The 17,132-nt window shown below is 47.0% G+C and overlaps 2 protein-coding genes across 2 annotated transcripts; both read left to right on the forward strand.

Moving 5' to 3' along the window:
* The first annotated feature begins 550 nt into the window (after positions 1-550).
* LOC122371034 (snake venom 5'-nucleotidase-like) lies at positions 551-4,651 on the forward strand. Its single transcript, XM_043347080.1, has 8 exons — positions 551-881; positions 1,408-1,608; positions 1,890-2,094; positions 2,458-2,690; positions 3,007-3,153; positions 3,497-3,686; positions 3,940-4,143; positions 4,461-4,651. The coding sequence occupies exons 1-8, from the start codon at positions 555-557 to the stop codon at positions 4,649-4,651; spliced, it is 1,698 nt and encodes a 565-aa protein (XP_043203015.1). The 5' UTR covers positions 551-554.
* Positions 4,652-5,448: 797 nt separating this feature from the next.
* On the forward strand, positions 5,449-12,861 carry LOC122371039. Its single transcript, XM_043347083.1, has 2 exons — positions 5,449-5,763; positions 10,913-12,861. The coding sequence occupies exon 2, from the start codon at positions 10,913-10,915 to the stop codon at positions 11,639-11,641; it is 729 nt and encodes a 242-aa protein (XP_043203018.1). The 5' UTR covers positions 5,449-5,763; the 3' UTR covers positions 11,642-12,861.
* The last annotated feature ends 4,271 nt before the right edge of the window (positions 12,862-17,132 follow it).

The raw sequence follows: 17,132 nt of genomic DNA on the forward strand, positions 1-17,132 counted from the left end.
GGGGCGTCCAAAAGAAGCGACAGGAGTTTCTGGACACCCTGTAGGTTGTGGACCGTCTAACAACCCTCGAAACCGGTTCCGTGGTTTGATAGGTCGTCGCCTCTTCTACGCCCGAGGCAGAACAGGACAGCAGCAGGTTTTGGGCTTGCTGACTTGGATTAGTATTTAGTGGCATCAGTGGTACACGAATAGCAACAGTGCTCTCACATAAGTCAAGGCAGGAATACGACGAGAAAAGCGTGTGAAGGGAGAGGGACTAGTCACAACGTCACGGTCAGGTCACTAAGGCACGACAACGAGGAACGACAAGGTGATATCGGGCAGGTACGTTTTCGTCGTTAAAAATTTGTCAGCGCATGGCGATGACAACATTTATAACATGTTACATGATAACGTCATTTATATTCCTCTTTGTGTTATAGTGATCAATTGAGCAGGCTGGAAACACAAAATCCTGAGCAACATGCCCGCTAAAATTGTGTCATCCCCCTCCCCCCTCCGTTTTATTTTCAGACCTTTTCTCGTCTTCACCCAGAAGTACCCCTCGAGTCGCGATGTCACTCCGCTCACTACTGCTCCTGACCGCAGTCAGCATAGTTTCTGCCCAGCTCCAGCTCACCATTCTACACAACAACGACGTCCATTCGTATTTCGACCCCGTGGATGCCAACACGGCCGCCTGTCGTTACCCCGACGACCCCGAAAACCCCTGCTACGGCGGCATTGGACGGCTCGTCAGCGCCGTCAAGGCGATAAAGGAACAGACGCCGAATACCTTGGTGCTGTACGGTGGTGATATTTTCCAGGGTTACCTGTACTACACACTTTTCAAATGGAGAGTGGTGGTGGACATGATGAATTTAGTGCCCTACGATGCCATGGTAAGGACGCGAAAATGTGGGGCTGCAAAAATATTGGGATGCAATTACAAGTTCAAGAAACGTTTCTTTGTCGAATTAAATGCTATAAACTTCACTTGTGCATCAATGTCCAAGCTAAGCGAAATAATATTTTAAATTTGAAGGAAATTCCGATGCTGTACGTACAGTCTGACTTAAAAGTACTGCGCAAAGTGACGGTGGATCCATCAAGCCTGAGTCCTGACCGAAGAAGAGCCTGCTATACCTAATTTGAAAGTCACGGAACCAATTGACCTTGGGAATGGACGAGAAGGTCAATTGCTTCGGTGACTCAAATTTAGCAGGCTCTTCCTCGGTCAGGCTTGATGGATCCACCGTTACTTTGCGCGGTACCTTTAAGACATACTGTACAGTGTAGGCGTATAATGTTCCGAGATATATTGCGAATCACCTTTCGACTTAAAAAGAAGCTTGCCAGACGTGTTGCTTGCCTCGTAAAAAACAATAATTTTAAGGTCGCTCTTTACTCCCACCTTTAAACCCTCAGGCGCTGGGAAACCACGAATTCGATGACGGTCTGGACGGCCTTTTACCGTATCTGGATGGAGTGAACCACCAGCAGCTCTGCACAAACATCGATTTCGGTCCACTGGCCTCGCCCACCACCGACAAGTGTCTCTCCAGTGTCGTGCGGGAGATCGGAGGCCACAAAATCGGCATCGTGGGCTTCACGACGCCCGAGACGAAGGTGAGGAATGTGATGAACGGTGGCTGATGGTGGAGTTGGAGATGTTGGGCACATGGCTGGGGTTATAGATGGGCTGTTCCTCAAATTGAGCTGTTCCTTAAAATAAGTAGCGACGACAGGATTCAGAGAGCATGATGTATGTCATGATAAGAGAAGCCATAACTTAAAAAGGGCTTCTCCTTCGCGCTAGGTCAAATGATGACACTCAGAGTAAAACACAAACATTAAGAGACACCGAACCATCGCCGTTCACCACTGGATGACCCCTTCTCCCGTCTCAGGTCATTTCCAAGCCACCTCCCGCCATCGAGTTCCTGGACGAGGTCAGTGCGCTGCGTTCGGAGACAGCCAGGCTGAAGGCGCAGGGCGTCAACATCATCATCGCCGTGGGTCACTCCGGCTACCACAGGGAGTTGGAGATGGCGCAGCAGCTCGAGGACGTGGATGTCATCGTCGGAGGGCACTCCCACTCGCTGCTCTACACAGGTTCGGGGCTAGTATATCAACATAGAGGTAAATGGTATCTGAAGATAGATACCAAACTATCTAAAGAATACAGTATGTAGTGTATACATATGAACATAGATAACATGAATCAATAACTTGGATTCATGTTATCTGTGATATGAAGTATGTATGTACAGTATATGTAGTGTATACAGTATGAATACATATGTGGTGATTGTCAATTTACAAACAGCGTGCGATTACAGACATTAACATAGAAAGTGAAGTGTGGCAATGAGCCACAGAGGGATGTTCACCATTCACCTCTGGTATCTAACCCCTGACCTCTGACCCCTAACCCCTGACCCCTGATCTCTGACCCCTGACCTCTGACCTCCACAGGAGCGGCGCCGGACGATGACCCTGTGACCGGACCGTATCCCACTGTGGTCCACCAGACCTCGGGTCGGGCTGTGCTCGTCGTGCAGGCCTATCAGCACGGCAAGTACCTGGGGGTGCTGAACGTCACCTTCGATAGTGCCGGAGAGGTGGCTGACTGGAGCGGCAACCCCATACGGCTGGAGGGGGAGCAGGATCAGGAAGCCGAAGAGATACTGCAGCAGTATAAGGATCAGGTGAGGCTGAGACGGGAGGGAACGTCAAGGGGAGAAGGACACAGGAAGGAGATATAACGGAAAGAGGGAGAGAGAGGGGAGAAGGGAGAAAGTGAGGGAGGACGGGAGAGAGAGCGAGAGAGAGGAGAGAGAGAGAGAGAGAGAGAGAGAGAGAGAGAGAGAGAGAGAGAGAGAGAGAGAGAGAGAGAGAAGGAGAGAAACAATATCCTAGGCTTGTTCTCCTCTCTCCTTCTCTTTCTTATCTTCATTTCAATTTTCTTCTTCTTCCACCTCCTTCCTATCTTTCCCTTCCCCTAACTAAACCTATCCCCGCCAGATTTCTGAATACGAGCGTGAAGTCATCGGCACAACACTGGTGCAGCTCGCTTGTACGGATAGCCGCAGTGAGTGTGGCCTGGGGAATCTAATCGCTGATTCGCTGGTTCGCGCGCTGCTGGTGCCATCTGACGGACAGTGGAGCCAGGTGAGGTCAAGGTCGCGCCGGGCGCAGAGGCAGACTCAGGGAGGGGAGTAAGGGAGGAATACGTTGGCGCATTGATGACAATTGATGACATTATTTCTAAGCGCAATTAAAACACATTAGAATTACTTATCGGTAACCGCGTTTTTACCCCCAGCTCCATTTTTATGTTTCCTTCGCAATTCGCATGCACTTGCGACGTCCGACGTCCGGTCACCTAATTACATCCGTCTGTATTTACGCCATCACCTACGCCACCAATTGCAATTTTCGTTTCAATTTTCGCCATCAATAATCCCATCATCTGACCGCCGTGCCTTTCATAACCACGTGCCTTCTCACACAGGTATCTGCAGCAATCATCAATACGGGCGGCATTCGCTCTCGGTTGGAGCCGGGGAACATCACGCTCTCCGACGTGCTCAACATCCAGCCCTTCGGCAACACCATCAGCCTGGTGACTCTCTCCGGAGAGACCTTGCGTCAGACGTTCGAGCACTCGGCACTTGGCGGAGGACGCTTTCTGCAGGTGGCAGGTGAGAAAAAAAAGAACATGGGGCCAAAACCTGAGAATCTGAAGGATAGTAACAGATTTGAAGCAGAAACTATGTCGGGGCAAGTTTTACACATTTCACAGCTACCAAAAACTTCGAATATGATGTCTCTTTTCGAAATTTATAACATGTACTGCTAAGACAGGAAAGTGCGATTTAAATTCAAACATCAGGTGGATGTTGAATATCGTTCAGGTTGCCTAATTATATTGCAAAAATCCTTTATTTCCTGCAGGTTTTCGGGTCACCTACAACATGGACTGCCCCGAGGGGATGCGGTTGCTACACCTGGAGATCGTCTGCACTGACTGTCTGGTACCCCGCCTAGAGCCAGTGCGTGCTGAAAGCACCTACCGAGTCGTCATGTCGACTTTCCTCTCCGGGGGTGGGGATGGCTATAACGTCATCAGTGACGATAAGATTGATGAGTTGGATACAGGTGAGAGCTCTGACGACGGAGATGATCGAAGAAGGAAAACTTTTTTGGAAAATAACTAAGTCAATTTTACAAGCGTTGTAAATATCTAATACAGCCATATGTTTTAGGTACTATTCTATTATGGACGGGAAGAAACATCGTTACATAAGTCTTGAATAAAATTATCATGCCTATAAAAAAAATACAGAGCTTATATGTACATATGTCTCGCGCGGCTTTTTTTCGCGCGGACAATTGACAGCAGCCTGTCACGAAGCCTGTCATTTTTACGCCTGATACTCGAGTCAAATCGAGCGACAGTCGAATCTCTCTTCCAGGTCTGCTGGACGTAGATCTGATGCGCGACCACATCGAGCAGTTCTCCCCCGTCATCTCCGGTATCGAGAACCGGCTGGTGTTCGAGACGAACCTCACCTCCCGCTGTGGGGTCAGCCCGTTCCACTGTCACGGCTCTCTGTGCCACTACCACGGGCCTCTCAGCCAGTCCGACAAGGACGGGGGGCATTGATGGAGATATTGATGGGCATTGATAAACGGAGCATTGTGTAGGTACTTAGAGATGTCAATCGGATACCAACTTTTTGGTATACCGATACCAAATCGATACCAATTTGGTATTTGGTATTTCAAGGCGAATGCCTTTGGTATTTTGTTGGCATTATGAATCCTCATTAATCTTTAAAAGGTTGAGAATTTGGTGAAAAGTTGGTATTTCCCTCATATTCCCTAGTTGGTTCGGTGTCGGTATTTTTCCATGGGTATTGTTGGTATTTGGTTTGGTATCGGTATCACAATTTTTCACAATTGACATCACTAGTACAAATCGTTATAAGCGTGCAGTGGTGGGTGTTTTGTTACGACGCTTACGACAAGATACAGATGTTCTATAGAAAACACCATACATGATAATCGAATCCATCCATCCGCTTTCCTGTAGATGTCTCTGCCATTTGTATGCTATGCTGTCCTGTCTTTTATAAGCTTTTGCTGTAAACTGTAGGGTATATTGAATAATACATGCCTTTTCTATTCTACAATGATTATTCACCATCAATGTATGAAGTTACATATGCACACAATCTTGTATACAAAGTTATGCAAATGATTTCTTAAATTTCACATCACTGAAAGAGATATCTACCTACAAGAAATGATGCAATACGGCCTCACGATCCGTATCATCAAGAATTGAGCCAAATAACTAGGTATCAATCAATCGGCATCTGCATATATACTTACTTATGTAGGTACTACAATGTGTGTACAAATAACTTATTTTACTCTGTAACAATGCCCTTGTTTCTTGTACTCACCTGCTGGTGGTAGGTAATGAAGGCAATTTGATGATGCACTTATATAATCTGCCCATGGCCGCATTGGTAGCTCCGAAACGTCGCTAGTGGCCATTCTGCAGTTGAAGCTTGTCCTGTGAAAAGTGCAAAGTGCATATCGCTTGCACATCACGTGGCAGCACGACCCACCTTGTGCGGCCAATCGGCCGTCCGTATCCAAGACAACCAAACACACATTCGACGATGGACACTCGCGGGCTTTGAGCGCCGCTCACTCGCCCCTGGTTCACGCGGTGGTGAGGAGCGTGTCGCTGGCAAAGACAACCAGGTAGGTACTATATGGTTAGATAGCCAGGTTCGAGCAGAATACCGACAATATCTACGTCGCGTCGCTCGAATAAACACAACTTTTAAAAGCAGTTTTAGTATCATATGACCTTTCCTCGTAAAATATAAATTAGCAAAAAGGATATATTGATATTGATATTTCGATCACAGATCTTCGTCGGAATTGTTACCAAAAGACAGAATGAGAATACATTTCTTGTCTGCTCCTTTCTTTATCTCCTATTTCACTATTCGTTATTACGAGCAATTAAATCTAAAGTACATCCATTTTTCAAATCATGATAACTTTTAGTCGACATACGAATACACGTAACTGAAATTTGTTAAGCCTAATTAAGCCTAACTAATTCTTACATTAGAAAATACAAATCAAAGTCCCAAATTGGCGCACTGCATTCTTACACTCATCTAGAGTACGAGACAGGTATCTTTTTACGGAGCGAGCGAAGCGAGCGTATAGTCTTTCCTTAGCCTAACGAAAATTTCTGAGTATGAGCGGCCGGCCGTGGTCACGATTCTGCGACGCTTATATCTCAGCAACCACTTGACCGATTTACACGCGGTAATTTTTGTAGGGTAGCTTCATTCCTTCTACCAAGTATTGGACTATTGCCGATGCATGAGGGCGACCCCTTATGCACGTGCCACGTGCAAAACGAAGAGGTGCCACTTTTGTAATTGTTGCAATATCTCGGTAACTACTTGGCCGATTGCGCTGAAAGTTGGCATGTAGGTAGACACCCACTAGGCAATGCATATCCATGTGCCAGAATTGGGGTGTTGCTGCACGTGCGCACGTGCAGGGGTCGATTCCAGATCTCGAGAACGGCTGGACCGATGGCGCTCAAATTTGGCACATGGTTAGGGACCGGTTAGTAGGGTGCCGTGCAAAACTCAGTTGGGACCCATTTTGCACGTGCGCACGTGCAGGGTGCCGCTTCCAGATCTCGAGAAGGGCTGGGCCGATTGTGCTCAAATTTGGCACATCGCTAGAGACCGGTTAGTAGGGTGCCGTGCACAAGTCAGATGGAGATACCTCGTCGAAATTTCGCACGTGCAAGGCTCACCCTCTCGCTCGCTCCGTTAGTCGCCCCAAAAGGCGTTATACTGGTTCCAGATCTCGAGAACGGCTGGACCGATGGCGCTCAAATTTGGCACATGGTTAGGGACCGGTTAGTAGGGTGCCGTGCAAAACTCAGTTGGGACCCATTTTGCACGTGCGCACGTGCAGGGTGCCGCTTCCAGATCTCGAGAAGGGCTGGGCCGATTGTGCTCAAATTTGGCACATCGCTAGAGACCGGTTAGTAGGGTGCCGTGCACAAGTCAGATGGAGATACCTCGTCGAAATTTCGCACGTGCAAGGCTCACCCTCTCGCTCGCTCCGTTAGTCGCCCCAAAAGGCGTTATACTGGTGTGTACACTGGCCTGTGAACCCACTCTTGCACAAATTACACCTATCTCCCCCTGGACAACGAGGTTTGCTAAATGCTGAGCGAACGAAACGTTTTTTTTTTAACTTCATATCATTTCGCCAAGCCAGCTTTACATTGAGTCCGGATTTCTTAATAATGCTTTTCACTTTGCACAGTAAATGCTCATCGATGTATGGCAAAGTCAAATAACCGTCATCCCCCGCCTTCTGTGTGTCCCCACGTTTTTGTTTTGTTCGTTTGTCGTTTGTCGTTTTTACAAAACGACAAACAGAGAGGTACAAAGAGCCCAGAGAGAGCCCGGCTCAGCGCGGCCTCTGCTGCAGCACGGCACACGGAAAGCGGCAGGCGGCGCACCGCCGACCTCACTGCATCCTTCAGGTCGTTGGGACTTCTTGGGTTGTTCCGGTACACCTGGGACTTGAGGCGGTCCTACAGGAAAAAGTCCGGTGGGGCAAGTCCGGGGAGCTCGCCGGCTACGGGTGTCTCGAGCCTTAACCCGCGCCCTGCTGGGGGTCCTGGATTTCCACGCCCTGCTGGGGGGGGTGTTTGAACACCCCCCCTTCTAACTCGGCTCCTGGGCCACGTAGCGATACGCGGAAGGCGGCGTTCGAAAGAGCGTCAAAAATAATGAGGAAATCACTTCAGTCAATTTTTTGGTCAGGTCAAAGGTCAGGTCACCAGAGGTCATTAAAGGCATAATTTCGCCGATTTCCAGGTCGAATGTCGACAATTTCCAAGAAGCCAACGCATAACTCGGGAACCAATAGAGCTACAGCGCCGCGGAAAAGCGCATTCGATAGCCCTATTAACGCCCTTTCTGAGTAATGTTCTCAGATTTGACCTAACGTCAACGGTTTTGCCTGCAGGGGGCAAAAACTGCAAAAATAGCCGATTTTTTCGGAAACAGTTTTTCTGCAATAACTTTTGACCCAAGCCTTGTACGAGCTTACTTTTACCGGCATCGTGTTCCTCTCGTCAAGACGCATCGAATGAACTACAACTTGACCTTGAAAGGTCAACTTGAAAATTTGACCTCAGGTCAAGGTCATGACCTGACCGGAAAGGGTCATGTTGCATATCAGTCGATCCGTATCGTCGAGCTGAACACCTCTAAGGCGTTTTCATCGCTCTAGCATGCCTCTATCAAAAGTTATTTGCGAAAAACTGTTAGATACCATTCGTGACCTAAGATGACCTCAGGGCATAAACAGGGGTCACGGACACCATTTTCATGTTCAGTATGTCTAAACCACTTGTAATTCAGTGTTTAGGAGTGTTTATAATGTCTTTCGTCCAAAAGAGGCGCATTTCAATTTTCTCCCATTGACTTATAATGGGAAGGTCGCAAAATTGACCTGACCTTAGGTCATCGATATCAAAATTCTGAGATATACATTTTGTACATGCTATTGCTCTTAGCAATCGCTGAAAGTTTCAAAGCGATCGGTCACTCGGTGTAGCTATGACAGACATTGAAACTTTTTATGAGGTGAGGTCGCTTCAAGTGACCTGGTGACCTGACCTTGAATGACCTTGGTCTGAAATTTTTACAACATGTGTAGAATTGATGTATGATAAGGTGTACCAAAAACGGCGGCGCTCCGCGCCGCCGTTTTTGAGATATTCGCGAAAAACCACAAGGGGGGGTGTTCAAACACCCCCCCCAGCAGGGCGCGGGTTAAGATCACGCGCTGCCCGGAGCGCTCCCGCAAGCCACTCCCGGCTTTCTTTAGCGGTATTGGCCATGGCAGCGTCTTGCTGGAACCACTGAATCTTGAGTGCTTCCAGATATCTGCACTCATTGTGGTCTGCAGGACACTCAAAAACTTTGCCAGGGCCACCCGGTATCGCTGACCGTTGACAGCCTGGGTAGCGCATCTCTCACACGAGCGACGTTCGCCGGGTTTCTTTGATTGGGTTTGCAGCCGGCGCATAGGCGGCGGAGCGGGGAGGGCACCGGGGCACCGTGCCCCCTTTGATTTTGACATTTTAACATTAGCCCTGTGGGCGTTGCATGTAAAGAATGGGACCAAAAGTCGACAGTGCCCCCCCCCCTTAACAGGGGCGCGGGACCTACTTTCAGACTGGGGGGGCACACCATAATAGAGGTCAACCTAGGATACCCCCAAATCTAGTTTTCTCACCGGTTTTAGGCCACTTATTTTTCACCCCTTGGCTTTTTCAACAAAAAAGAAAACATTTGCAAAAAAGTGTGGTATTCCGTCTCAAAGCTGTGGGGGCACCGCCCCCACGGCCCCAGAGTTGGGGGGGGGGGGGGCAAGCTGCCCCCACTGCCCCCCCCCCCGGCTCCCGCGCCTATGCCCCTTAATTGAGTGTGCTCCGCCGCTACTGAGCCGCCGCCGAGTTCCCTGAACCTGTTGAATTTGCGGTTATTTTTGAAAGGTAGTTGCATCCCTTCTACCAAACATCGTAATTCGTATACTCTCGATATCTGTGGGCCACCTCCAATGCACGTTCAAAATGCAAAAAGAACGGATGCCAAATTTGCTCCCTCACAATAACTCGGCAATTACCGGGGTGATTTCGCTAAAACTTGGCATGCCGGTAGGAACCCACACCTGACAATACATTCCCATGTGTAACTGTCATTGTGCTACTGCACGTGCGCACGTGCAGACAACGTTTCCAGATCTCGAGAACGGCTGGGCCGACTGCGCTCAAATTTGATACGCGTTTAGTGACAGGCTGGTAGGGTGCCGTGCAAAAGCCACTTTGGACTGCTTTGGACCCAGTTTGCACGTGCACACGTGCATGGTGCCGCTTCCAGATCTCGAGAACTGCTGGGTTGATTACCTCTAAATTTGGTACACCGTTAAAGGAAAAGGGTCACCTTTAACATGGGGTTTGAAACTGAGATGGCCATCTTGTAGCCCGTGTCCGAAAACCCCGAGAGTGTCCCACCTTACGGCCGATTTCGGCCTCCATTTGTAGGTATCGGCAATTTTAAAAGAAAATATGCCAGGAATGCGTCCTCATCCCAGGAATGCGTTCTTATCCTGTAATACAGCCACCCGCGGCGAGGCTTTGGTTTTTAACCAATCAGCTCCAACCAGCTCAGCTTTAACCAATCAGCTAATCTGACACAAGCCGACGAGACTGTCTTCTGAAGGCTGATTGGCTTGAGTGTGATGTCATCGCTATGACATCATACAGAAGGTGCGGTAGAGAGTACAAACATAGTACCAATATGTTAAATAGTTTGACATACTTTTTTGCGAATTATGCACTTCTGGCACCAGATTTAAAAAGAACATGAAAAATAATAATGTCAAAATGAAAAGCAACGATATCTTCATATTTCACGAAGGTGACACTTTTCCTTTAATGACCGGTAGTAGGTGCCGTGCACAAGCCATTTGGAAGTACTCTCTCGCCCTTCCGCACGTGCAGGGCCACTCTCTCGCTCGCTCGTTTATCGCCTCCTAAAGGCGTCTTACTGGTTGTAAATGTGATCGAAGCTTTCGCGCTCATTCTCGCGAGTTCATGATTGTTTATTGCGCAAGTACGGCGCCCTTGGCAAAATGACCATCGTAGTAGAAAAATGTGGACTTTTTCATTGCTTGCTCCATAACTATTTCATAGAACTTTTAAATGGTCTCAGACGGGCGGTTTTTCATTTTAACGATATTTTCATCGACAGCATAACCGAAGGACGAAATTGCTATCTTTTCTCAGATGACGTCATTCAACTCTCGGCATTCTCCGATCGGCGGTTCTATGCCACTGACGCTGCTGGTCGCCATGACAACCACCCTGCTGATACCAGCGGACGTCACGGAGGCGGTGAAATTCAGTCTGCTGGCTCGGGACCAGCACTTCGTCAAGACGCCTCTGGCCACCCACCCTGGCGGATCGTCACTGCTCTGCGCCATACGTTGTCTCCAATTGGAGGGGTGTAGTCTCTATGAGACCTCCCCTGAAGGATGCCTCCTGTGGGGCACCAAACCTGCCGACGATGAGCTCGTCCTCAGCGCCGGCCGACAGATCCTGGCCAAGAACATCCCGCCGACATGTTCTGGAACGTTCCAGCTGGTTGGAGCCGTCTGCTACCACGTCGAGCGGTTCACAAGCTCAACGTCCGTCGGATGGTCGCAGGATACTTCTTTCTGCCATGGCCTTGACCCGTCCGCCACTTATGCGACCTTCATCAACCAGGTGGAGTACGAGTTTCTTCAGGACTTGAACGCAGCCTTCATGCTCAATTTGCGACGCAACTCCTCGGGCGTTTTCACGATGGTGGGCCGGAACGACCCCTCCTTCTGGACGACTAAGTGGCTCGCAGGAGAACCCTCCTCTGGCGATAGAGTCTACGGATATATGTCCTCGGATGGACTTCTTCGCACCTTGGGAGAGACAACCACGCTCGGAAGAAATATGATTGTGTGTCAAACGCTCCCTAACTAAGACAGTTCTGATCAGGGCTGCGGAGTCGATTGGATTTCTAGGTAGCTCCGACTCCGTCTCCGGCTTCAAAAATCGACTCCGACTCCGACTCCGACTCCGACTCCAACTCCAGCTCCAACTCTGGACATTGGTCATGGAGTCCATATACTGAAATCAAATTTCATGTTGGATATCTTTTATTATGCCTGAAGTGACCAATTACGCATTTTAAGGCCTCGCATTGCAATGATTTTTTTTTTTAAATAGTGTTAAAAAGCAGGTTTAGATACAGCAGCCGTCATAAGCTTTTTTAATGAAAACGCTCATTCAAAACAGGGGTATGTCCTTAACTTCAACAAAATCTGATTTTGAAAGGTCAACGAGCGAAACATTGTCAAGCAACCAGGTGTAGGGCATGAGTTTGAGTCATGCAGTGTTATCTACGACTCCGGGCAAAACTGCCGACTCCGACCGACTCCGACTCCGACTCGGATTCCGACTCCGCAGCCCTAGTTCTGATGATGTGTTTTGTTCCAAGAGCACTCAATGACATTGCCCCGATATGAGATGAGTAGCCGTCGTTCTACATAGACTTGACTCCAGCTGAAGAGTTAGGGTTTCAAACTCAACTCGACTAACTCATTGTTATTTTCGCATGGCTGACCAAACGTTATTGCTAAGCTGATTGTCTAGACTCTAGGGAGGGTGGGTGATGGCTACATCGCTCTATCACATCGGGAGCCCAACACTTTTCCAACTAAGCTACGGAGTTACGGACGATCTCCTCAGCTAGCTTTAATGTAACTACCGGGTGTTTTAGTTGAGCTCTGATGACATCGCGCCTCTCGCAGGCGCGCGTTTTGTGTGTGTTTATTGCCCGGCTCCTCTTTTATGCCGTGCCACAGGTTTAGGTGGTTTGTTGGAAAAACGGTGGTAGCTTAGAGCAGAATGTAGCTAAAGACATCTGGTTTTCACCATTGGAAAAAAGAACGTTGGTGCCTGTGATGACACTAAAAAGTGCATGCACGTGCAAAATCCTATCATTGCTAAAGGCACTTCCATCATTTGATAGTCAGCCCTAGTATATGTTTCTACATCCTGCAGCCCTGTTCAAAGCATTCTCGTCCCTTTGCCATACTGAAGCTTGACTGTTTCCACATTTTTTTCTAAATTCCACACATACATATGCATGCGTATTGTGTAGATACTAATACAGGTTGAAAATAAATTATGTCCTATTCTTCCATGTGTTACAAGGTCGGAGCATTGTTCATCGTATTGTTAACCCACGAGCCACTGGGGGCATAAAGTTGCCCCTCCCCCTTTACGTTTTGTAGAATATCTCGAGCTACGAACGACGTGAAACTTGGCATAGCTTCAAATGAATACCTAGGCAATATTTGAGGAAAGTTTGGTGGTTGTAGCACTCAAAGATGATGCCAAAGTGACGTTATAAAGTTTTGTTTTTGTTTTTTTTTTGTTTTGTTGGGTCAGGCCCTTTCGGTCTGACGAGACCATTTCAGAGCCGCAAGGATGATAGGAATTAGGGGGAGACATTGGTCTGGGCAGGCACCCTAGTGAGTCACCGGGGCTGAGCCCGTCCCGAAAGACAGGCCGACCAGCCCCAAGGTACTCACTGCACCCGGCTACGGGGTGCGCTCCCTCAGGAGCAGCGGTGCCGCTCCAGGGGAGCAGCCCGCATAAGATAAGATAATGTTGCCTGTCCAGTCCGGAGGGGGGTTCGGCGTGGAGGAGAAGGATTTCAGTATCCTGACTGGATAGAAGCACGGAACGGTTGTATAAAGTTTTGTCGTTTTCCGATATGGACCGTTTCTGATGTCGCTGACAATGAAACTCAACTGTAAATGAACTAAACAGCACCTGCTGTCATCCTAAAACATTTATGTAGAGGAGGATGGGGTAATTTGGCCGGCAGTATAATTTGGCCGCCCCCACCCCACCTTTACGATATCTGACAAAAGTGAATGGAAAAATTATAGCCTCTATTCATGTGTCATTGGTGAATCTATTGCGTGAATTTTTTTCAAAAATGTCCCCTTCGTAATTTTCTTCAAAATCAATAAAACATGAAATTGATTAGAAAATGGTAACTTTTACTTCCGTTAAAAAAAAATGTATAGTATAGCATGTAGAATTCAGGCTAAAGACAAATTTCAACATTGTGGTCCCACGGCTTAGGATGCTCAGCGTTTTCAAGAGTTATTTCATGTATTTCCGTATAACCGTAACGGCTCTATAGACAAAACTTTTCAGAGTGGCAATGCGGGGTAATTTGACCGGTGCTAGTGGAGCACATTTGACGGTGCTCCCAGGATGTCGCTATGCTGGGACGGCCGACTTGATAAGGTATAGTCGTGCCGAGCTGGTTGGGTTTATGGCCGTTGGCGGTGGCATTACGGCACAGTCTGTCTCCTGGGGCTCATCAAAACACTGTGCAATGCAACACGACGAAGATGCTAGGGATCTGCTCAAACCAAACTGATAGCAACATATCCAGCTCGTAAAGACCATCGACAACTTCTTTGCAGACATCGAAAGGTTACGAGATGTGAGTATTTGAGACTGAGTTGATGTATTTCATTTAGTGATGTCAATTACAGAACATCTGAATACCGATACCAAACCAAATCCCAACATAAATCGTAAGGAAATACCGATACCGAACCAACTTCATAACATGAGGGAAATACCGACTTTTTACCAATTTCTCAGCCGTCTTATACATTAGTGAGGGCTCATAATACCAACAAAATACCAAGTGCATTAAGATTGAAATACCAAATACCAAGTTGGTATCGATTTGGTATCGGTATGCCAAAAAGTATCCGATTGACATCTCTAATTTCATTGATCGAAATTAGTCGATTACCCTTTTCCTTTCTACAGGGTGTTTCACTAAAAGTGTCAAAAAATAAATGCTTATTAAAGATATATAAAATATGCAAAGCACGTGGTTGCGCACGTGGCTTTGTTGCAAATTTTTGGACATTTATGCTTAAGCCATTTAACCCGCGCCCCACTGGGGTCTGCGTATAACACGCCCTACTGGGGGGGGGGGGGGGGCTATTCATAGCCCCCCCTCCTAACTTCGAAACTACTGGGCCGATCGTCAAAATTCAAACGGCGTCTGATAGCCCCGAAAAAACTGTCGAGCGATACCTAATTTCATTGACCTCGAGGTCACCGATGACGTCACAGGTCAGGTCAAAGTGAAAATTATTATCATTTTGGATTCTTCACGTTTTGGGCTCTGGCCGCCGTCTTACAAGTGAGATCAGGCTCATTTTTGGTTCACACACTCGTGAACAGATGCTCTAGATACTCTGAGGGTACCAAACTTGTACTTTGATTTTCAGGTCAAGGTCAGGTCATCACAGGTCACGAAAATATTATATCATCCGTCGGTCACGTGACACATGTTTTATGGTTCATTTAGGCCAAACATTTCGAATTTGATGTCGTCTGTGTCTTTCGAGGTCATTTTGAGTTAAATTTAGCTTAGGTCAGGTCACTTTCAGGTCAAAAAAGGGCAAATTTTGAAGTTAAAAGTTTTCAACAAAAAAGGTGTCTATTGGATGCAGTTTGAGCTCAGGAACACGATGCTGCTATTTATATTGGCGTACGATATCAAATTCGTGCTGAAAAATTGATTTGAAAAATTAATAATTGCTATTTTTTGCAATAATGCGTATAACTTGGCCATTTTTGAAGATATTTAGCCAAAACTTGCTAGAGTTAGTGATAATAATGTGTTCTATCACATATATTCCTTTTTTCGAAAAGTCAAAAAAATGAAAAAAATGCAAAAATATAAATTTTGAATTTCATTATATAGAATTTTCGAAATTTTCAAAATTTCGAAAATCCGAGATAGCAGTTTGATAGCGAAGTCTATTCTGAGTCCTCTCATGCAAAGAAATTGGATCTAGCTTAAAACTGAGCTCTTGGGAGCGATTGCCGTGGTTCAATGTTTTGCGTCGAAATCGGCCGAACATGACGTCACTCTGACGTCATTTTCGGCCGATCTTTGGTAGGTACGAAGTTCAAATTTTGACGCAAGGTGTCAAATTGATGCAGCCTAAGGTAGTGAAAGTTTGGCGTCGATACGTCAAGCGGTTTGGAAGTTATTGCAGAAAAACGGGAGGGGGGCTATAAATAGCCCCCCCCCCCCAGTGGGGCGCGGGTTAAGATATATTTTACACTCATACGGAGCGAGGGCAGGAGGCCAAAGTTACTAGTCGTTTTTTTTCCTTATACAGAACAAGAAAAGGTTCTGTAAACACCGCAACAGGGCCCAATCTTATAAAGGTTGTGCTACCAAATGGCGTACTATCATTCCACCCCACTCTATTTACGGCACCCTATTCACGCAATCTTATAAAGAGAATAGTATGGTAATTCTATTCACGCCATTTTGCCCACAGTACAAATCAACGCCAGCAGGAAACACGCAACGTGATTGGTCAATGTCTTGTCGCCGTCGCTATTGGAAATTATGCGTACTGTTTGCGAACAGCAAAAGTTATGTGTTTTAATTTTTATGGGGCATTTATTTCTTTTAGAGACACACATATGTGTAATGAATAAGTTATTTATGGAAAACGTGATAGCAAACTATGGAAAACACAAACATGCTTGAAGAATTCTCCTGAAAAGTGGATTGCCGACCAAATAAATTTCAGCGAGGGCATTCTCGCGCTCAGAAAATCGAGTGAATTATGTGTTTCTTCTACTTATCCAGGGCTGTCTCATCCCTATCTCCGTAACGTGTCGTGTGCGACCAATGACGTCACGGCATTGCGGCGTTCTGATTGGGCGGCAGCTCCGAATCGCCCGACTGGTGGTCCCCGCTCGACAAGCGCACGTGCGCCGACTAGGCATTTGTAGTGGCATTGACAGCAGAAAAAGTGAGCTAATGCAGAGCTCTGAATATACTTGAATAGAGTCTAAGCCGTCAGTAATGCCGGGTTCACACCGGATTCCGTACCGGCAAAATTCCGTCTGCCGGGCCGGAAAAATGGCCAATTCCGTGCCGGAAAATTGAAAACTGGTGTGAACCGGCAAATCTGGCAACTTCTTTTGACCGGTCCGGCAGGCCGGAGAGCCAGATTTTCCGGTCCGGCAAAAAGTTGAAATCATCTCAACTTTTGCCTTGCCGGATAGCCACCGTTTGTGATATGAAATTAAGGCACGAGGGAAATAATGTTATGTTTCAGCGCTACAGGACCAATTTAACCAACGGTGCCCTAATAGTCTCGCGATTTTTCACGAGAATATGAAATTCAAGCGTAAATTTGACGGCGTTTCATTTTTATTTCAAAACATTTGCATCTCAAACGGAGTGGTTTTTGTATTTCACATGACTCATGGCCTTTTCAAATGAGAAATTCATTTCATTGGTTGGAAAATATCCATGACTTTATAATAAAAAAGATAAATATTATAAGGAAGCGGTGAAAAGGGCGAATTTGTGGAACAACATTGCGGACGC

The sequence above is a fragment of the Amphibalanus amphitrite genome, unplaced genomic scaffold (assembly GCF_019059575.1).
Source record: "Amphibalanus amphitrite isolate SeventyFive unplaced genomic scaffold, NRLGWU_Aamphi_draft 001197F_arrow, whole genome shotgun sequence".
Lineage (NCBI taxonomy): Eukaryota > Metazoa > Arthropoda > Thecostraca > Balanomorpha > Balanidae > Amphibalanus > Amphibalanus amphitrite.

Coding starts and splice junctions, on each gene's coding strand:
- LOC122371034 (XM_043347080.1), top strand. CDS start 555: ATGTCACTCCGCTCACTACTGCTCCTGACCGCAGTCAGCATAGTTTCT. Junction 3,154..3,496: donor CTGACGGACAGTGGAGCCAG/GTGAGGTCAAGG, acceptor CTTCTCACACAG/GTATCTGCAGCAATCATCAA. Junction 4,144..4,460: donor GATTGATGAGTTGGATACAG/GTGAGAGCTCTG, acceptor TCTCTCTTCCAG/GTCTGCTGGACGTAGATCTG.
- LOC122371039 (XM_043347083.1), top strand. CDS start 10,913: ATGACGTCATTCAACTCTCGGCATTCTCCGATCGGCGGTTCTATGCCA.